This window comes from Panthera tigris, chromosome C2 (assembly GCF_018350195.1).
Source record: "Panthera tigris isolate Pti1 chromosome C2, P.tigris_Pti1_mat1.1, whole genome shotgun sequence".
Taxonomy (NCBI): domain Eukaryota; kingdom Metazoa; phylum Chordata; class Mammalia; order Carnivora; family Felidae; genus Panthera; species Panthera tigris.
In genome coordinates, this window is record NC_056668.1 from 107,317,258 (window position 1) to 107,339,117 (window position 21,860).

At 42.9% G+C, this 21,860-nt stretch overlaps 1 protein-coding gene and 1 long non-coding RNA gene across 6 annotated transcripts in view; one reads left to right on the forward strand and one right to left on the reverse strand.

The window, feature by feature from the left end:
* Positions 1-322: 322 nt before the first annotated feature.
* KCNAB1 (potassium voltage-gated channel subfamily A regulatory beta subunit 1) overlaps positions 323-21,860 on the reverse strand; it is a 386,948-nt gene continuing 365,410 nt past the window's right edge. For 3 of the 4 annotated variants that reach the window (XM_007086274.2, XM_007086275.3, XM_042998491.1), the window contains exons 10-14: positions 21,382-21,502; positions 19,949-20,043; positions 12,095-12,215; positions 7,103-7,191; positions 323-2,153 (exon numbers count right to left, since the gene is read on the reverse strand). In XM_007086274.2, the coding sequence (XP_007086336.1) occupies positions 2,064-2,153; positions 7,103-7,191; positions 12,095-12,215; positions 19,949-20,043; positions 21,382-21,502 (516 nt within the window). In that variant the 3' untranslated portion in view covers positions 323-2,063. Of the gene's footprint in view, positions 2,154-7,102; positions 7,192-9,141; positions 9,640-12,094; positions 12,216-19,948; positions 20,044-21,381; positions 21,503-21,860 lie in introns of those variants that run through there. The other variant, XM_042998490.1, reaches the window with a different exon arrangement.
* LOC122241948 overlaps positions 16,132-21,860 on the forward strand; it is a 38,808-nt gene continuing 33,079 nt past the window's right edge. For both annotated transcript variants that reach the window (XR_006222045.1, XR_006222046.1), the window contains exon 1: positions 16,132-16,328. This is a non-coding gene — a long non-coding RNA (uncharacterized LOC122241948). The remainder of the gene's footprint in view (positions 16,329-21,860) is intronic.

The window sequence follows — 21,860 nt, forward strand, 5'->3', positions numbered from 1 at the left end:
GCAGACGATTTGTCGGTCAGAAAACTAATGGCTAAGCAATAATGTTTGTATTTGGTTTTAATTGCAGGTGTTTTTAAAAGAGTTTGAGAAGCTTTAGCTTTAGTGCAGAGTATTTCTAAAATCCAATGAGAGATGATATTGTTAGCAGTTAATCATTTTCTTCATTAAGAGGAGGAAAAATTTTGGATTGTTATTGAAATCTTTTAATCCTGTTTCTGTTGGGTATCATTCAGTGCTGCTTACTTGCCAACATAATTTTTATTCAGATGATTCTTCCTATCTTATGGAGGTGGATATATATATACATATATACACACACGCACACTCTTATAATGAAAGATCAGAGACAAACTAATTGAGATTAAGTGCACAAAATGCTTTTATTACTCTAAGCAAAGAAGTTAAATTGCAGGTCCAATTAGCCAACTTCAGCTCATTTATGCATGTAGTAGTTCACTGGATTGAATACACAATGAACAACTGAAAGATGATCCATTTCCATCATTAATCTGGTACTCCTGGGCAAAAACCCAACTGTTTCCTTATTAGAATACAGGTAGTAGTAACAAAAAAGAAAATTCATTGGTATTTCACACTAACGCTGTAAGATTTAGAACTTAATCATGAAATACATATTTGGAAATGGTGGCAGAAAATAGCATTTTAAGCTGATGGTATAATCTTTAAACGTCAAAGTGATTTCTATACGGGGTACTGGCTAGCCAGAAAATTAGAATTTTGTACATGCTCATGTGTCCAAATAGAGAGCTAGGATCCCACCCCCCAAAGTTTTCCTTCCTTCCAGGTACACACAATATAGTCTCACAATTTTTCCAAAGTGACATACTCATGAGGGTAGGTAACCAGTAATGGCAAGGTTAGACTTCTGCTTCTGTGTGCAACAAGGCTAGGCCCCTTTAATCCATGCAGAGAGCTTCCATGCATTTAGTTTAGTGCATATATAATGTGGTTTATAGAATGAGGAAATTCTTTAACATTTGTTTTTCACTAGGCAAGTTAATTCACCCAGCATATTCTGAGTAGTGATAGCATTTTTCACAAAGTCCATGATTCACTTTCATGATGACTGCTCAAAAACAAGCATTATATTGTAAAATCCCAGTGCTAATTAAACAGCAAACATTTGCCTTTGTGGATATTTTACAGGTTTACTTACAAAACTGAGCATTTGTGTATTTATTTTTAAAGCTCAAATATTTAAACTTGCAGAAGCTGTGCCTACAAGCAGTCAGAAGTATAAAGCAGGTTTTAATAAAATGTAGTCAAAAGTGAACACTTCAGTTGCATATACATTTTATTCAAAGCTAAGCTTCCTTAGCGGTGTAATCCTCCCTTTCGTAAATTAGCCATCCTGTCTCAAGTTAAAGATTGGGTGTTCATCCTTTAATTATCTCTGTATGTGAATGGACAGAACGTTAATAGAATCTTAATAGAGACGCTTTGGGTCAGTTACAATACAGGGTCATTGTCGGGGCCAAGCAACAGTGAATATTTTTAAAAGGTAATGAAAGCAAATACCTAGGAATTTTAGTTTTGTTTAATGACAAGTGAAACAACCTTTGATAACCTTCATGTGAAAATAGGGGGGGGAAAAAAAGGTAAAATTGTTTGTTCTCCCAAGTAAGACTTCTGAGTGAACGTAGCCTCCTCTTTCTGATGCAATCCACATTGCATCTGTGGATTTTATTCATTTGAAAAAATAGATCTGTACAGCCTACTGTAAGTTACTAAATGCCTGAAGGCACTAGGTCTTCCCCTCATATCCTTTCTATGGCATAAGCATGAGGCGTACAGAGCAATGCAAGAACAGGTGACTCCAGTCCAAGGTAAGAAAATAGAATGGATTTTCTTGGTTGTGAGTTTTCAGATGTGCTCGTTATTCAGGTGCACAGTGGTAGCGACAGCAGGTACCTCAGAATCCAGGAATACTAGAGGTTGAGCAGCAGGCTGCTAAGTGACTCAAAAGACTGGCTAGTAACACCATTCTGTACCAGTGTAGACCGCAGTTTTAACCATGCAGGTCCTATGGCTCATGCACTGCTTTATGATCTATAGTCCTTTTTGCTGTAGGGCTTGTTTCGCAATATGTTATCAATCTCATTTACCACGTGTGATGTCATCTTTGGGAGAACCTAGAGCATGAGAAGTACAAAGGATACGGTTGGTTAGTACCTGATCATTTGTTCTTTGTGCTTAATATTAAGCAAAGTTGTCTAGACTTACGTACATTTATAAACCACAACTAGAATCTAAGGTCCCTGGCAGACTGTAAGCTCCTTGAGGTCAGGGACCTTGTTTTTTTCTGTCACTGAATCTCCTATGATAAGAGTGCTTGGCTTATAGTTGGTGCTTCTAAGTATTGCTTAACTGAATAAAGGCATGCTGTGTAAATGAAATACACATGGAAATACGAGTCACATGATTTTAGATTTTCTCATGGCCACATAAAAGTGAAAAGAAACATGTGAAGTTCATAGTTCTACCCCATTTTATCTAAAACATTTCAACATGTAGTTGGTATAGAAAATTAAGATGCTGTACGTTTTTTAAGTACGAAGTCTTTCAAATCCAGTACATGTAACACTTAGAGCACATCTGCATTCTGACAAGCTGGTTTTGTGCACTAAAAAGCCACGTGTGGCTAGAGGCTAGGGTTGTGGACAGCACAGATGTAGAGACTGAGAGAGATTTTTTGCCACTGGTGGTCACAACCCTGGTGAAGGATGGGCAGGGGTTAACAGGCATCCCTCGTAGATGGAATGGCTCATGAGAGAGAAGTCTGTGAGATGAAGAAAGTGTAGAGTGGGTGGTGATGGTAGGGATAGGAAAGGGGAAATTGGGGTAAACAGCGTGGAAGCCCTCAAATGCCACTTTTTTGGAGTTGGGACTTGATTCTGTGGTCAGTGGGGAACCTCTCAGGACTTCTGAGCTGGGAGTGACCCTGTCAGGCACCTGGAGGTAGTTTGAAGGAGATTGAAAGGGAATGCAGATGCTAGAAATTTCTTGCTACTGGAGCCAGAGATGATAAAAGCATGAACTAACGGGTAGCAGTGAAGTAGAAAAAGACTGGATCAGAAGGACATTTTGGAGGATGATGATGGTTTTAACACTAGAAGGATAGAGGTGTAGATTATGGAGACAGAGAGCCACAGGAGTGGTTTGGAATACGAGAAGTTTGAAGTAGGAGGTGTTGAGTTTAAGGTGTCTAGGGGAGATCCACAGAGGCATAGCTCCGTAGGCAGCCGAGTGCAGCTGTGGGTTAGTGCTGGCAGGAGGATTGGAGTTGAGGGTTTGTGAGTCATTTGTGTAGACATGCTGACTGAAGCCCTGGGAGAGGATGAGATCACCCAAGGCTAGCGTTTATCATGAGAAGGGGACCAAGGGCACGCATTACACCATAAGAAAAGGGACAAAGGCAGACTTTTTCACAGGAATAGACTGACCCTGTGTGGAGACTCTGGCAAAATACAAGCATGATGGCCAGTTCTGAGGTTTCAGCCTCACCCTTCCTCTGCTGCAATCATGCTGGCCCGGGTGACCTTGTCTCCACTCAAGTGCTGTTCTCAAAAGCCTTAGGGTTTGGCAGAAGAGTAGAGCTACTCCGCCTAAGAAACTAGTTCTGGTTAACGTTTTCCTGTCTGAAGCTAAAGGGAGAGTTTCATTTCCCACCAGCTTTGGAACCTCAGAATTGAAACTAGTGTGTTCTTTCAAACGAGACTACAATAAAGAGACCCAAATCTAGAAACTAGATTTGTGGGAAGTTTTGTCTAAAATATAATGGGTTAGCCATGTGAGGGAAAAAAAAATTCTTCCATTACACGAAAATAAATTTCAGATAGAGATTTAAACATTAAAAAAAGAAACCATAAAAGTACTTGAATAAAACATGAAAAAATGTATATATAGCCTTTTGTAAGGCTTAAGAGAAGCCATACATCCAGAATTTTATGTGAAGTCGCCTGATTTTTTAATGTTGGCAACTGTTGTAAAACATTTTCATCCACTACAGATGACACAAACATCCCACAGGCTACCAGTTTGGCAACCTTGCTGTTCTACTGACTGGAATAATTGGTGGATTGAGGATACCAAGGAAGGAGAGCAGTGAGGGGAGATGAGCCCTGGATGTGAAGGGCCTGCCTGCTGAGAAGCCTGGATTTCTCTGAGGAGGTGATGGGGAGCCTCAGAAGGGAGAACATTGCTTCTCTCCACCTTCTAGGTGGAAGTGGGGCGGATGGGGGCCTGTGCAGGTGATGGCTGCCTGCCTGCAGCTGTGGTTTATCCTCTCCAGTCGGCCATTTATTGAGGCTCTGACTTTATGTCCCTCCAGTTTACGCGTGGCTGAGGCACATTCCATCCCTTAGAGCAGCTGGCTTCTCGTGCCCATTAGAACTTTCCTTTAACCACTGTTGGCACCGCACACTTCCTGTCCTGCCGCCAGTCCCACCATGGCTGGGTGCCCCCAGCTGCCCAGTCACAACGGGTGGAAGTTTGCTGGGCTGGCCGGAGGTGGGAGTGGAAAGAGGGAGGGGATGATGGAGCCTCCAAGGTAAGCAGCCTCCCAGCTTGGGTAGCATCCCTATTATCTTACCTTTTGAGCATCTCTTACTGCATCCTGCTATCAGCCTGAGCCTTGCTAGGGAGGAAATGCTTTGAGAAGATGATGGACTCCGGAGTTTTCCTCTGAAATACATCTTTTGCTACCTGGAGTACTCCCACAGCCCAGGAGTTACCTCTTTTTACCGTTCCCAGGCAGTATTAACTCCCCCTGGGATGGCAGTGGTCACTATTCGCATGATAGGAATCTCAGTTCCTCCCTTTTCTGGCTGAGCCATCAGCAAGTCATGTCTGTGTCCAAAGCCTGTGGAATCCATCCACTTCACCTCTATAGCCGCCATCCTAGCTAATCCAAGCCAGCATCTCTCATCACCTGGACAACTGCCTTTGCCTTTCTTCATTCCACTTTCTACAAAGCAGCCAGCACAGTCTTTAAAAATTCAAATAACAGCATGTCCTTAAAACGCTCCGAAGGATTTGTTGCACATACAACAAAACTAACCTTTTTAGTGTCCTTTGAAATCCATCTCCTGCCTGACTCCACTTTAATGCATCCACTGTCCCTTTTGCTCACTACATGTTGGCCACGTTAGCCTTAGGCTGGCAGTTCCTGGAAAAAGCCAAGTTCCTAATGATCTCCAGGCCTTTGCACTGTTCTCCACTGTGTCTGGAATGCTCTTGCTTGGGTTTTTCATATGCTGCGTTCTCCTCTTTTGGACTTCAGGATACACCTATCCCAGAGGGGCCTTTGGCACAAACATTATCTGAAGTAGGCCCACCCATTTCTCAGTCTCTGTTACAGAACCCTCTTTAGTTACCTAATAGTCCTCACATTTTGAAATTATTTCATGTTTATTATGTGCTTCTCCCACTGGAATGTAAACTCCTTAAAGCCTGGACAGTATCTTTGTCTGTTAAGGTGTCTCCAGTGCCTGGTGCATAGTAGGCTCTCAAAGATCTGAATGAACTAAGGGATAGATTGGTTTTGTTTTTTTTTTATCTGATTCACTCTTAGCCAGCCCGTGATCTCATGAGGGCAGAGGCCAGTTCTTTGCTCCGTACCTTCCATGCCTAGCGTGGTGCCAAACATACAATACATACTAAATAGCTGTTAATGGAATTGAAATCATTGAATTTCAGTTGTGTACAGACTGTTCCTCTATTTCCTCCTTGTCACCGTGTAGTCTTATCTTTTCCCAGAACATCAGTGAAAATAAGGTAGGGGTGACTTTCATAAGAAGGAGCCTTCCTCATACGGGATGGAACCCCATAGAATTCTGGGAGGAGTTGGGGGGCTGGAGAGGTTCTTCATAGCAGGGGCAGCTGCACAGCCGTAAGAAAGTGATGATGGGAAGGAGGTTGGCACCATTTATCTCCCAGCATATTCTGGGCTATTTGCCAAAAGGGTTTTTAAAAAATGTTTTAAGTTTAATCAAGTTCGTTCACACCTCCATGGGTTTCCTTTTGGAAGGGTTAATGGGGCTTGTTTCAGGGATGGGCAGGCAGGGGAGACCTTTCTGTTCCCCAGTGAGCAGTAGGAAAATAGACAACCATACCTGTTGTGGCAGGTGCTGGCTGTGGCAAGAGTAGTGGGCAGGGTCCTTAGGACCCTCAGGGCTGAGCATGGGGCAGGCTCAGGACTGAGGTATGGCCTTTGGGGCACGGGATGGTCACAGCAGCCATTAACCTCACCCTCTCCACACATAGAGCCCCCAGGAACATCTCTCTCCCACTTTCTCTCTCACTACCGATGCAGGCTCCTACCAAATCCAATCCACTTCTTCCCCGGGGAAGGTGGTTAGTCCTGAATTTGCTGCTAGAAAGATGTGATCCTGGAAATCCAAAATAGAATTTTGAGCCTATATCCTCTTAAAATGTGGGAAACATTCATTCAACAGGTATTTGATTGTTGACTAAGAGACACAGTATGCTAGGAACTGGAAAATCGGTGGAGATGCCAGAAAATCTCTGACCTCCGGGAGCTCACATTCCAGTGGTGAGACAGGTAATCCTACTACATGATCACAAATACTGTGGTGGGGAGGAGGAATACAGGATGCTATGGGAGCAGAAAGGGGTGGGGGGCTTGGCACAACGTAGATTGGCAACTATTTGGGGAAAGGAGTAATGCATAATTTCAGGTAGGTTATTAAGCAGGTTTTTATGGTCAGGCTTGGGAATTCAGTCGCCCAGTGTAACATTGCTTGGGTCTTGGAATGCACTGTCCCACATACCATCCTGAAGAATGTGCTTTGACAGTATTGCCTGTTCATAAGAGGACACCCCTGGATCCATGTCCTGTAAAAGTTCTGTTGCTTCTTGGGCCTTTGTGTACCCCCCTTATGCTAAGCACCCCCCCCCCACCCCCCAGCTAGAAACAGATGGCCTTTCCTCTATTAGAGGCCTTCATGCAGCTGTGACACAATAAAGGACAGAGGTGGAAAGAGATGGGACACTGCCTGGGGACATCTTCAACGGACCATGATAGTCTCTGGAGTTTACCGGAAAGGGCTGTAGTACTTGCCTGAATGGCACCGAGGTTTTCAATGAGTTGTTCAGGAGTGGATGATCCCAGGAGCACGGAACTCACACCCTCATTTCTCAGGCACCATGCTGGGAAGAAAGAACACTTGGTCAGGATGTCAAAACACTTCTGCTTATCAATTAGCTTATAAACACCACCTGTAACCCCAGTTGTTGCAACCAAAACTTTTGGGGGAGGACAGACCGTGCTTTCCAGGATTAAATACCTCAGCAGCAACAGCTGTCATGGAGAGGGTTTAGTACAATCTCTGCATTTGAGCTGAGGGCTTAGGGCTTGTACATTTTCTACATGAGTAGAAATGGCTGGGATATCCAATCCGGCTGTCCACCCCGGGAACACACTCTTGCTCCTGAAAACACCAGATCCTGCTTCCTGGCAGATCCCTGTGTTTCCGTTTCCATCTTGGCGCACAGTCTCCTGTCTTTCCATCTTACTCGTGCTCTTTTTTCTCATCTGTTATGTAGAGTCCTGTAGACCCTGGGTGTCTTCTTCCTTTGTTTCCTTCTACCTGTCAAACTTCTCTGGATCTCCCTAGTCTAAGATTCAACCTATGTTGATTATCTGCTTCTCACCAACCTTCCACCTCCTCCCTCTGCCCTTAAACCCTCTAGCCCCTGTCTCCTCTCTCAGCAGATGACCTGGTATCCTACTTTATGTAGAAAAGTCCGTTCTGTGGGATATTCTTCAGTAACCTACAAGCACATATATATATATACCCTCTGTTTTCAGATGAGGTGTCTGGTTTCTGTCCAAGACCAAAGTCTGCCCTGGATCTGACTCCTTTTGCCTTTTCTTAGACTTGTTTCATTATTGTTTCTGGCTTTCTCTCCTGAATCTTAAGTCTCTTACTGTCTTCTTCCTCTTTATCAAATTTGTCCCATTCTAAAATTAGCCTCCTCTGACCCTTCATAACTTGACTAGCTACTGCCTCACCCTTTTCCCCGTAAGCTTCTAAAAGGCATATAAAATGCCTTCCTTGCCTCCTAGTCCCCTTCTTAACTGTGTCAGAAGCCAAGTTCCCTGGGAACCTCCTTGTGGTTACAGTAGATGTCTCCATTCATAGATGTCTGGAACTAGAAGTTTCTGGAGAGTCACAGATGCAGTGTCTGCTGTACATCCTGCTAGGTGTCCCGCAGGCACTGCACACTCCTTGCTACTTAACTACTAAGCCTTTCTTGTGTTCCCAGCCTCATTGAGTGGCCTTCCCAGCAACTGGGCCTTCCAATCCCCAAACCAGGGAGCTACCCTTAGGAACTTTTCTGACCCCTCATTCCCTTTTAATCCAGTAGCTCTTGCACTGCAGCATGCATCAGAATCACCGAGAGGGCTTGTGGAACAGTTACTGGGTGCCATCCTGGAGTTGGTGACTCGGAAGGTCTGGAGTGGGGTCTGGGGATCTGCATTTCTGCAAGGTTCCAGGTGCTGCTGCTGGTTCAGGGATCAGGCTTATTGTAAAAACTTGATGTAAAATTTACCCAGTTAAAGTGTATAATTCAGTAATTTTTCATAAGTTTATCATGTGCAACCATCACCATTGATAGTTAATCCCGTTTGTACCTCCACTCCTAGCAAACCTCTAATCTATTTTGTACCCCTATAACTTTTTATTACTTCCAGACATTTCATTTAAATGGAATCCTATAACCTGGATCTTTAAGTCTGACTTCTTTCACTTAACATAATGTTTATAAGGTTCACCATGTTCTAGCACGTATTAATAAATATTTCTTTTATTGCTGAACAGAATTCCATCATGTGGATGTAGGACTATACTTTGAGAATCACTGCTTTGGTTCCACTGCCTACTGTCCTTATTCAGGACCTCACCTTCTCTCTCCTGCACAACTGTTTTTCCCACCTCTTGACTGGATTTTCTCTCCTTTTCCCCCATACATCTGTCACACGTCAACCAGCAATGTTTCCAGATGTAAATCTCATCATGTCACTTGCCTGGTCAAAAGTTCTTCAATATAATCATTGTCCTGTGAGACGAAGCTCTCATTTCTCACCCTGGCAAACTTACTAGAACGCTGTCTCTCCAGCTTCAGGTCTTCTCATTCCCTGCCTTGAAATTCGGGGTGCAGTAGCACTGAACTGTTTGTAAATCCTTTCCATCCCCAAACATCATGCTGTTTTCCTGCCCCTCAAGCCCTCGGCTCAAGTGTGCCCTCGACCTGGAATGTCCCTGTGCCTCACTAACACCTACTCATCATTTGAAACTCTTCATAGATGCTTCACTGCTTTCTCCCAGAGTCCTTCCCTTTGAATCCCAGGTGGGGTTAGCCCCTGCACTTAAGACTTCCATGATCCTCTGTGCCTTTCTCAATTATTTTATTACAACACTGTATTAATCTATTCTCTTGCCCACCAGGCTGTGAGATATTTGTTATTTGCACTGGGATGCTCAGCACCCAGCCCAGTACCTGTACATAGTAGGTGCTTATTACATGTTTGTTGAATAAACACTGATGGGTGGCTGTCCGGAAGCATTTCTTCTGTCCCCATCTGCTCAGGCCCTGCAACACATACTCTTAAGCAGTTAACATGCTCAGGCCTTTTAAGGCAATCACTAAATCTTTCCACGTGGACAAAATAAAACTGTGAAGGCAACAGGCCAAGAGATCCAGGACTTTTTCTTTTTTTTTTTTTTTCCTTGGCTGCATTGTTTCCTGCTTTGCACTTAGAGAACTCCTTTTGGCCCTAATGGAAGTTCTGAGGTCAAAGCAGGGCACTGGGAAGATTATTGCCCATAAACTAACTGATGCCAGCAACAGCCAGTTTTCCTCATGGGCTGTAGGACATAGGAGGACCCACTGGGCCGAGCTGACCAGTGTGATAGGTAACACACACAGATGATTCAAGATAATTAGCATCTAACCAAGTGTCCTTAACCGTCCTATCCAGAATGCCTGTGATCAGGGTGTGAAAGCTGGCTCCTGTGCAGGTGTGTGCCGCGGGAGCTAGCCCACGGCCGGGTTCAAGGAGTTTGTTTCCTGCCAAAGGATTCCCTTCCCCCTACACCCCTTCTAGCAGATCAAAGGTAACATGCCTGGAAATCATTTCCCTCTTGGTTTGAGAGTTCTGTGCTTGAAAGCAAAACTACTTGTTTATAAAGAAAGAAAAAAAATGACAAGCAAGACATCTAGGGGCACAGAGGGAGGAAAGGGAGAATCAGAGCATGTTTTAGACTGTAAAGAGCATCTTTCATGTGTATCTAACATCTAGTGAAAGTCTAAATCTGGTAAAGGTTTCCTCTTTAGAAAGACCGTGTTCTGTCTTTCAGAGCTAAATTCAGTACTCACTGTCACGTCACTGCCTAAAACCATATTTACGACCATATTTGAAGAATAGATGTTTCTCTCTGTGCCTGTCACTTTGACCACATGCCGAGGCTAGGAATGGACAGAGTTTTAGGTCCAGGGTGTCTAATTCTTTGCAAAAACAGCAGCATCATTGTTACCACTTCCTGGGTACCTACTCTTTGCTTTATATCTATAATTTTGCTCTACTCAACAAATTTATAAGGTATCTATGATACCCCTTTTATAGATGAGAAAATTAATAAGTTAAATAACTTGCTCATGGTCAAATAGCTAATACTTTTTACTGTGCTTATTAAAGTTACAGGAATGCTAATAATCATATCATTCTTTGGCTTTTTTGTTTTTTGAAAGAAAAGATTAAAACAAGGCCTGTATATATACTTAGGTTAAATGATAGTCCCCTCCTCCCCAACCACCTCCCCTTTCTGTCTCTGATGGCAGCCATTTTTTTCCTGCCTTGCAACCACAGACAGATCATGCATCTAACAAATATTCTATCAGGTCATTTTATTTTCATAAAACTTATCTTGAGCTTTTTATCTCATTTCACTATCAGATTAGCCCCAATTCCTGCTATTTCTTAATCTTCAGGATTTTTTTTCTAGACTCTACACCCATTTTATTCTTTTCTCATAACTACCCCGTGGATTTTTTGTTTTTTTACCTTCCGTTTCTTTTGTAAAGTGGAGATAATGACAGCAGATACTCTGGTAACATCTGTAAAGTAGGGCTAGTGATAGCATACATCCCATGGGAGTGTTTTGATGATTAAGGAGACAACAGCGTGTAGAAAGTGCTACTGTAGAGCAAGGAGCTGAAAGTCTCCAGTCTTGTCTTTTTAATACTTTGCCTCTAAGCCACATGTGGCAGCTGTTGGCAACATGAGGGGTGTTTGGCCTGAATTGAGACGTGCTGTGGGTATAAAATACATTCTGGATTTTGAAGACTTAGTATGAAAAAATGTAAACTATCTCAACTTTTTTTCTTATTACATATTAAGATAATGTTTTGGCTATATTGGGTTAAATAAAATACATTATTAAAACTAAGTTCGCCTATTTCCTTTTTAATTTTTTAGTATGGTCACTAGAAAATTTTAAGAATGTGGTTCACATTATATTTCTATTGGACAGCACGGGTACATGTGGTTTTCAACTGTATGAGTGACCGTGACCTTTCATCGGCTCCACAGTGTTAATAAGAGGACTTTTCTTCATGGCCCCTCAGGAGGTTTCAGGGCAAACACATTTCCCTGTGGCAGTAGCCTTGGGCCCCCGGCACAGCCCTGCTTCTGGCCTCTCAGCGGCCCTGCCTCAGCTTCCACAAGGAGGGAAATTTGAGCCAGAAGACATGGATATCCCTCCATAATTGAGGGGCGCTCACCCCTGACACCGTGAGGATGTGTGTGTGTGTGTTCACTGACTTGTTCTCCTTTGAACTGTGTTATAAGGGACAGAGGAAGGAAATACGTATTCTTAGCATCTAGAAAATTCTGGGGAACTCTGAAAACATTTTAGATAGTATTAACTGGGAGTCTGTGCTCCTGACGTCAGTCTGCCCCTACACTAGATGTTTTATCGTGACAGGGTGGTGAAAACTCTATTTTCTGTGACCTAGAAGGGCTTCCCCTCCCAGGTAATTTTCTTACCGACAGCCAGCTGAGGTAGTGTGCACCCGAGGCGCTCAGCAATTGGGGAGAGGTCTTTTAGTTTGTTCTGCTGTTTTCGTCCCTCTTCACTTACAATTCTTTCCTTCAGCCACTGGTAGCACTAGGGAGACGAAGAGCGTTTAAAGGTTAACCTCTGGTAAGGGCTGGAGGCAAAGATTATCAAGTCCGTAAAATAGGAGAGCCCTCATGATGAATTCCTGAGTCTTCTTCACTAACCTTCATGTTAGTGTCGTGTTATGTGACATGTTAGTAACATGTTATGTCACCTTGTACCATGGTGACAAGGATGCCTGTGCTTTTAGGCAAAGAAATGTTCCCCACGGTCTCCTTGTTTACTGGTTCAACATAGACTGATTTTTGACTAATAGTCACCATTCAAATCCATCAACATGCACAAAAGTTGTTAGAATCCTGACATATAATCGATTATACGTAGTCTGCTAAGTGGAGGAAATGATGTTTCTCATTGCAATAGCCCAATTTTAGAATGTAGAAAAGAAATGGACGTTTCGCCAAGGTCTGTTATGTTTCCTTTTTGTCAAGAAGGCCAGGTGCCAAGCTTTCTGCGCAAAGAAAGCCATTATCTTACATTCTGTTATAACTATCTTTATGCCTCTTGCCTTCTATTTACTCCCAGTCTCCTCTTCTCACAGCAGGGCTTTATTATGAGCTCTCTCATCTTCCTAGAAGCAGACAAGGCATAACTGATAGGTACCAAGTACATTTTTAAAATTTTTAAGTGGATAAAGACTATCCCACATGTGAATTACCTTTTGTATAGCGATTGAAACTTAAAAAGGTAAGGAGGCTCAAAATGGGAAACTGTTCTTTAAAACCTGTGAGAAGAGATTGACTCTGATCCGTAGCCTGTAAAAGTGAGCTAATTTCCCCGATAGGAGAAAAATCTTTTACAACTTCTCAATGCCTTACTTTCCAGAAGGTTCTGCTCTTAAGAAATGAGGGACAATAGACTGTTCTATGCAAAACTTACACTAAGCAGCAACACCCAAAGGTAAAGAATATTTGTAAGAATGCGTTAGTCTGTTTTAGTGAAAATAACAGCAACCATCCCCCTGTGTGGCAATGTGGACTTTCTCCGCTGCCCGTGTTTGCGAAATAATTGCCACAACAGACCTTTACCTTCCCAAAGGCAATAATGGTCACAGACACGCCACCCACATGATTTCAATAAGGCTGCTTGCTTTTGTTTTTGAAGTATTTTTTTCCTCACTGGAAGACAGTATTTCCAAAGAAAAGGGTAACCACATTATGTTTTATTATGATTTTTGGAATAATTTTGCAGATGTAAAAAAGAGAAAGGGCAAGCTGCCCCAGTTCTATTTGCTTCCTAGATGTCAAAGGCTTACGGTCTGGCTCCTCACTCGAGAGTTTGCTTAGGGAGATGGCCAAGAGGTCTCTCAGTCTCAGCTCTGGGAAACCTCAGCGTCTTCCAGGACGAAGGGCCGCCTGCAGCAGCTCTCCAGAGGGGACAGCTGGTGCCAGTGGTGAGGAGACGAGCACCACCATTGGGGCCCAGGGGCTTCCCTGGCCAGACCCGCGTGCTGGGTCAGAGAGCCCCTGAACTTACTTTTGCTGTCCTCAATGGGAAGACATTACCAATCCTTGCTTTAGTTTCATAACATCTTTCAGGGAACCAGTATCTCTGAGTGTTCATTCAAAGGGGAAAAAAAAGGTTGAAAACCAATAGCCAAATGATTGTTTTTTTTTTTTTATCATAACTAGGAGCATTCTTGAGTTTCAGTATATGCCACACGTAAGGAATGATTGTTTTATTTATCACTTACGGAACTCCAGTTTTGAAATCTTTATCGTGTGGAATGCATTTTGTACCCTCAGGATTGAGGTACAAGTTTTGTGAGTGTGTGTGTGTGTGTGTGTGGATTGATTCCACCCATGCACACACCCGCACACACAAAATAATCGAGGCAGACTTCTAAAAGTAGCAAACATCAAACATTCATTTATTGAGTCACTCTCTCCCTACACTCAAAACACTATAAATCTCGTTGCTTTAATCATTGGAAAACATAAGCAGGCTAGGATTTTTAAAAACTAGACGCATAGTATTTATACTGCTTTCCTCACACTAAAAGAAACAAAAGTGTTTTTGGAAATAAATAGCTCTAACTGCTTTACAAGTGGGAAAATGTTAGCATAGGGAGGAGATGAGGCTTAATTAAAATATAAATATGGAAGCGAACCAGTGTTTTTTTCTAAGAAGATTGGTGGTGGGTGTGGTTGTGTGCAATAATAAACCCAGTTTGTTGACTAGGCAGCAATCTATGAATCAAAAGCTGAGGCTTTTTCTTCCAGCCCTATTCTACTGCTTACCCCAGTGCTGTAGTGATGTGGTTATATGTTGACCTAACTGAATGGGAGGCAAGGCTGGGCTTTTTGTTCATCGCAGCCTCCGCAGTCCTGACACAGTGCTTGCCATAGAGGAGGGGCTCAGCCGATAGTACAGTGAGGGAGGAATCTGAGCAACCAGGGCTCCACGGGGTAAAACCAGATCTCCAATGTTTCAGATCAGGCACAGGCACCCCTTCCTCGTTCCAGTGCAACTCTGCCGATAGTCCTGTGTGACTCCACAATGCCTGTGGATTGATTCCACATCGTTTCATAATTCACTCCTTCGCATCTCTAACAAGTCCCCAAGTTACCCTTTGAAGGTGGAGACTGACCCTTCTTCCCCGTATCCTCAGCACTCAGCACAGCCCAGCACTGAGTAGATTGTTTGCCAAAGGGGGGAAAAATAGAGCTTTTCTGTCCAGATTAGTGGGCTGTTACTTTTATACATAAGCCACAAACTTCTCTAAATTTTCCAAAAGCCCATTTCTTTGCCATCTCCCAATGCTGTGACCATTTTACAGGTAATGATGGGGGGCGGGGGGGGGGTGATGGGTAGGAGTAATCTGGGACTGGCCCTGAAGCCACCAGTTGGCTGTTTGTTAATAATGGATTGAAAGGCAGCAGCTGTAAAGCCATGGACAGAATCAGCCACATGTCATCTCTGGACCTTGTCTAGAATAATTTAGCATCCAAGATCACTGACTGTTGTCATTAAAACTTCAAAATCTCTGGCTCAAAAGAGCAGCAAAGTCTTTGATATTAAGATTGAAATCTCTAGGTAAAATGCTGAAGCTAAAAAAATTTCCTTTTGAAATTACACCATGATGTGCACTATCCTTAGCTTCTTTCTTTAAAAAAATTTTTTCATGTTTGAGAGAGGGAGAGAGCACAAATGGGGGAGGGGCAGAGAGAGGGGAGACACAGAATCCAAAGTAGGCTCTAGGCTCTGAGCTGTCAGCACAGAGCCTGACGCAGGACTTGGACTCATGAGCTGTGAGATCATGACCTGAGCTGAAGTCGGATGTTAACTGACTGAGCCACTCAGGCGTCCCAATACTCTCAGTTTCTTAATGTGAACACCTGGAGTATTGGAACTGCCTCTTTTCCCCCATCTTGACGCACCTAAGTTTGCATGTTCCCATTTTCATTTGACAGAGGGGTATATACCTTTACGATTTTTCTATAAGGCATTTCGCCAGCAACAGGAAAGAGCTGCCCATAAATTTTATTGTACTTTTCATTTCTGTTTACAATTTCTATTTAAAAACTACATACCTGGTCTGCTGATCAGACTTTGTTGATCTTCCCTTATGGCTCATTGCACTCATTCAACAAACACTTATTGAGTACCTATCATGTGCCAGGCTCTGTGACGTTACCTGAGTTTCACTGTCCGTCCCAGAGGTATTCACAAATCACTGTCCAGTAACTTGAGAAGTGTTTTGTAGTTGGGGTGTCTCCCTCCGTGATTGCCTCAGAAGCCATGCTTATACTGCCTCCTTGGGGAAAATGCCCCTAACAATGGTGCATAATGTGAGCCGGTCATAGCACTTTACCCTTTGGGCTGTCATTGGTCTAACAGGTTGGCACATGACTCAGGCTTGGCCAGTCTTCTCTGAAGTCATAAAAGATCGCTATCCTCTCATGTTATGTACCTTTACAGATGTAAACCTGCATCTGTAGGTACAGATGCAGCTTTCCTGCTCCTGGCCTCATAGGGAGGACCCATTTGCAGAAGATGATGCACACATGCAGAGAGAAATAGAGGAGATGGGGAGTCCTGACACTGTACAAGTTTACGGATGGAGTCAACCCTGAGACCGTCCCCATCCCTCTCTTCCCAGTGAGTGTCTGTCTGTCCTCCTTCCTTGATTAAATTAGTTGGAATTAAGTTCTGTGGCTTGCAAATGGAGAATTCTGACTCTGTAAGAAGTGTTAATGGGATAATAGAGGAAGATGCAAATGATTCAGTTTTATAAAGCGAGGACAGGCTTCCTAGAGGTGAAGAATACCAAGCTTTGTCTTTAGAGATGAGGGCTTCTGCAGCAGAATGAAAAGAAGGGCATTTCTAGGAGGCAGAGAACAGTGCGTTTTGGGTGAACAATACAGTAATACAATATAGGGAGAGACAATAGAAGAGTGTGCACAACTTAGATCCCAACAGTACTTCCTTGAATGCTTTTCTGTTGAATTTGGGTTTTGTCCAATAAGCAATAAGTGGGAAGTGAGTAACAGATTTTAATTTTTTTTTTTTAAATGTTTGTTTATTTTTGAGACAGAGAGAGACAGAGCATGAATGGGGGAGGGTCAGAGAGAGAGGGAAACACAGAATCTGAAACAGGCTCCAGGCTCTGAGCTGTCAGCACAGAGCCCGATGCGGGGCTTGAACTCACGAACCGCAAGATCATGACCTGAGCCGAAGTCGGACGCTTAACCGACTGAGCCACCCAGGCGCCCCTATGAGTAACAGATTTTAAGCAGAGCTATGATCTGGTCAGATTAGTCTTTTATTTTTTTATTTTATGTTTTTTAATTTTTATTTACTTTCAGTGAGAGACAGAGAGCAAGTGGAGGAGGGGCAGAGAGAGAGGGAGACAGAAATCCAAGCAGGCTCTGCACTGATAGGGCAATGTGGGGCTCAAACTCGCAAACCACGAGATCATGATGTGAATCGAAATCAAGAGTCAGACGCTTAACTGACTGAGCCACCCAGGCGCCCCAGATTAGTCTTTTAGAAAGATAATTGGTCACCGTGATGGGCAGTTGGCAAAAGGGGAAAAAAAATCAGAGAGTGTAGATAGGAGGTTACTGCAGCAAAATAGGTAAGAAATGACAATCTGAACAAGGGCTGTGCAGGGGATGGGCCATAGAAAGTCAGGATGTGACCTGGAGGAGTGGGTGCCCCACTGGACAAGAGAAGGGAGGGAGAAGAGTCTGACATAACCCTTGGCTTCTGACTGGAACGGCCAGATGGAGGGTGGAGGCACTGTTACTACGAAGGAAGGTCAGGTTCTGGGGGCGGGGGTGGGGGGGGTGAGGGGAGACAATAGATTCCACTAGGCATGACTAATGCCCATGGGAGATGTCTAACAGACTTGAAGAAGTAGGAGTGTACAGCTCAGCAGTGGAGACAGAGCTGATGACAAAAGATCTAGAAGTCATTGTTAGAGCATTGGGCCAGGTGCAGCCTCCAGAAAACCCCTGGGTAATACTGCTTTCTAAAAGACCCCTAGATAGGTTTTGTTCTCACTGTGTTAATTTACCTTCAAATACAAGTTCAGTACTTACAACGGCAAGAAATATCAGTGTCTATTTTATTGGTATGACTTACAATAGCTGATGTGAAACGCCAGCCATTCTACTGGGGGTGGGGGGAGGTGAAAGTTGCTCACTGACTTATCTACTTGCCTAGCGCTCTATCTTTATTTTATTTTTAATTTTTTTTTGCTTCAGTTACTCTATTCAAGTGGACTTTCTAAGCGCACATATAGCACTATGGAAAACACTCAGGCTAATGATTTAGGAAGCCTTGAGAGTCTGGAGCTCTAAAGAAGCTGCTTTGTGATCAGATAGATGCCTTTCACCTGTTGAAAGCCTTTCACGTTTATTGTTAAGGATGTTTCAATAGATGTTGGCTTTATCAACGTCAACAGTAGAAATATTTTTCTGAGTTGCTTTTGGACTTAGCCATCTTCAAGTACTTCGTCTCTCTTTTTATTATTTATTTATTTAATTTCTTCTTTGGTTAGTGTTTTTTGTTTTTCTTTTCTTTTTTTTTTTTTAGCTGTTTGTAAGCTTTTCCCAAACAATGATGGAGGTCAACCAATCAACACTCCAAATACAGTGTAGCTACTTCTTCCTTCATTAAAAACCTGGGTTTGCAGGGAAACAAAAATGTCTTAGGGGCAGATAAACCGAGAGCCAAGAGACCCGGATTCTAGTATAAACTCTCTCTGACTTTGTGCTCTCAAATTGTTATCTGACCTCTGTGCTGGCTCAGTTTCTACATCTGAAAAGGTTTACCCTCTTGTATGGCATACGTGGAAGTACTTTGAGTGTTTTAAAACATTTCTGAAAGAATGTAAGGCGACATGCCTGTCTACAACTGATCAAGAGTCATCTGTATCCATTCACGTTTGCGCGGATAAAAGGTGATGAGGAAAGACAGCCCTGGGCATGGCACATAGTAGGTGCTCAGTAAAATCGCACTTTTCAGTGCTTCCCTTCCATCTTCACTCATTCCTCACCATTTTTGTCTCATACCTTCCCTAAGATGCTTTTAGTCTTTCCTTGCTAATTTATTTAAACTTGGTTCAGAACAATCTGCAGTTTTCAGAAGCAAGACCACAATTAATATTCTAGGATAATTACATCTTGTGACAATGCCAAGCTAGGAACAGCCCTGTCACCATGCTTTAGGAGATATTTATAGTGTATTATTTTAGAGAACAAACTAGCTAATAGGTCAACTGTAACAAGCAGAAAGGAGAGCGGGAGACGCAGAACCTTGAGACTGTTCTGATTAGCGAAGCACATAGTGGTCCCAGACAATTGATTACAGGGTTGGTGGTTTGAGCCTGACTTGAGCTGTTCCCCTGCTAACTTTGGAGGCAAGAGGCAGTGTCAGACTTCTGCTTTCTCTTAGGGGCCTTTGGTGTGTCAGTTGTAAAAATGTCTTTATTCTCTCTCCATTGACATTACCATTTGTGATTCTAATGTTATTATACATTGTCTCAAGTTTTTAAAAACAGACATGTTAATGATAATAATAATAATGAGGGATGTATGGAGTACTCTACAATGAATTAATCATCCAGATATTCTGAATGGAGGTAATTTTATGTCACTGATGTTGAATACCTTTATGCTTCAGAGAAGAATTTAAACTGTAAGACTCAGTGGCCAGTTGACCCTGTGAAAAATACCAGCCTTGAGCCTGAGTGTCAGATCCTTGCTTGGCTATGCATTGGCTTCCCAAAGCCTCCCTCCTTAACCTGCCCCCCCTCCCCCCACAGTAAACAACATCAACCAACCTCAGGCCATACTCAGCTACAATTGGTCAGCCCCAACTGTTTGGTCAAATAAAGTAAAAATAGATCCTCTTATAAAGAAAAGGGATTTTACATTTCATCAGTTTCAAAGCAGGAATGAAATGCCTTCTTTAACCTAAGAATAACAGCTAGGGATTTGATCCCCCATAAGTGCAACCAGGTCATTGGGCATTTCCTCCTCGTCCCCAGAGAATTTTCTGTGCTGACAGATTCTGAACGCCTGACTGACGCCCAGCCAGGAGCAGAGGCCTCCCCGCGGCTCAGGAGAGCCTGCCTAAAGACAGTGGCCCGGCCGGCCGAGGCCGCGCTGTGCCTGAGCCAGGAAGCCACAGGCTGCTGCCGAGCTGCTGTGTTCAGTCTTCTTCCCTCTCTCCCATCCCCAGACTCTCTTTCTAGAAGTGGAGGAAAGTACCTTCAGCGAAGCCCTAGAACTTTCAGGCACTCCATTTCCGTATTTTCCTGAGATGATTCCACAGGCAAGTGGAGACCACGTCATTGCTCCAACTCCTGCAGAAGAAGGAAACTGAATATGGTGCTTGTGCAAACTGAGAGCAAAAGTGTGGGAGTACTTAAACAGGACTTGGGTAGTTACAGGAAAACAGCTAGTCAGATAAGTCAGTATACTTCTTTCCATTACATTTTAGTTATTTACAAGTTGTGCTTCATTTTAAAATTTCTTTTAATGTTTATTTATTTTTGAGAGGGAGAGAGAGAGGAACAGAGCCTGAGCAGGGGAGGGGGAGAGAGTGAGGGAGGCACAATCTGAACCAGGCTCCGGGCTCTGAGCTCTCAGTACAGAGTCCAATGCGGGGCTCAAACCCATGCACCATGAGATCATGGCCTGAGCCGAAGTGGGACGCTTAACTGACCGGGCCACCCAGGTGCCCCGGTCGTGCTTCATTTTTATAAACCAGTTGAACACGTCCTGTCAGTTGTAGGGAGCAGGCCTTGTCTTCAGGCCAAACAAGCCTGAAACTGTGGCTCATTCATAATTTCCTGATGTCCAAAATTGACGTCTCTTTTTATACTCAGAGACAAACACTATGACTTGCACAGGAGGATGCTTCAGTGCTTCTCTGGTCCACTCTGCCCGAATAGTGCCTGGTACATAGAAGCCCCGTGCCTGCTGCATGGTAGACACACAGCAAGTGCCAGCAATTGTAACCGTTATTGCTGTTGAATTTTTTATTCTTTTTTTTCCCCTCAGCCAGTACTTTTCCGTTTAGGAACCTCTATTTTTTAGGAAGAAAGTTATCTCTGAACAATGTTTTCATAAATAAGTCTGGACACGGCTTATTCATATTTTTCTGATAATCCAAAATTCTTATGTATATGTTGCATATATATTTCTTTCTTTGAAATTATGACATCTACCTTCATAGATATGCAGGGCTAGGCTTGTCAGGTATTCTAGAATTCCCCGTGTCTAACTTCTAACAGGCACGGAGTTGAAGATTTAGATGTATATATCCATAATTTTTTTTTTTTTTTGGAAAGGCAGTTATAATCTACTCAAAGATGCCTGCCTTGACTAGAGAAGCACCCTACGAAAAAATGAGTTCATTCCTTGTTTCTGCCCTTCTTTCTATACGCAGTTTTTGGAACACCTACAGAGTACAGCTTATACGCCAGTCACAATTTACAACTGATTGGATTTCATCAGTAATACCCTATAGACTACCCTTTAGGGACTTCTGATGTCTTTACAGTCTCTGAAATGGAGAGTTCTTACAATCTCTATGTTAATTAGGAACATTAAGGAAAGCATTTCAGTAATACTTTTTTTCCAGATCACTGATACTTCTATTGTTAAAAATAATCAGTAAATTTGATTGTGAAGATTACCTATTTTATGGTAGAGCTCTGGTAGCTGAACCTCCACTTTCTCTCTCTGAAAAAGATGGTACTCAGCTTGTTCACAGACCGGTGGGATCATATTGAACTGCCTTGCTACAGAATAGGCTTCCTGGGGAGAAATAAGATTGCAGCTGAATTGATACTGATGAGAAATAAGGCTGCCCTGTGATTCGTATGCATGAGCAAACTTCGTTTTAGTGAAATCAATAGAAACCAAGAAACATGTAGGATGCCAAATAATAAGCGATGTTATGGCCATCAATCTCACTAAGAGCAATATCAAATGCAAGAAATCCTTATTCTTTGGGAGGGTCTGGACCGAGTAAAGTCCAGGGCAAATAAGTCAAAGTGTGAATCGTAATAGTCCATGATAAAACCCATAATTTAAGTTCCTAAAAAAATAACTCACACTAACATATAAAGATTAGCATGTTATAAGCAGTATAGTCATTTAATACAGTTTTTAA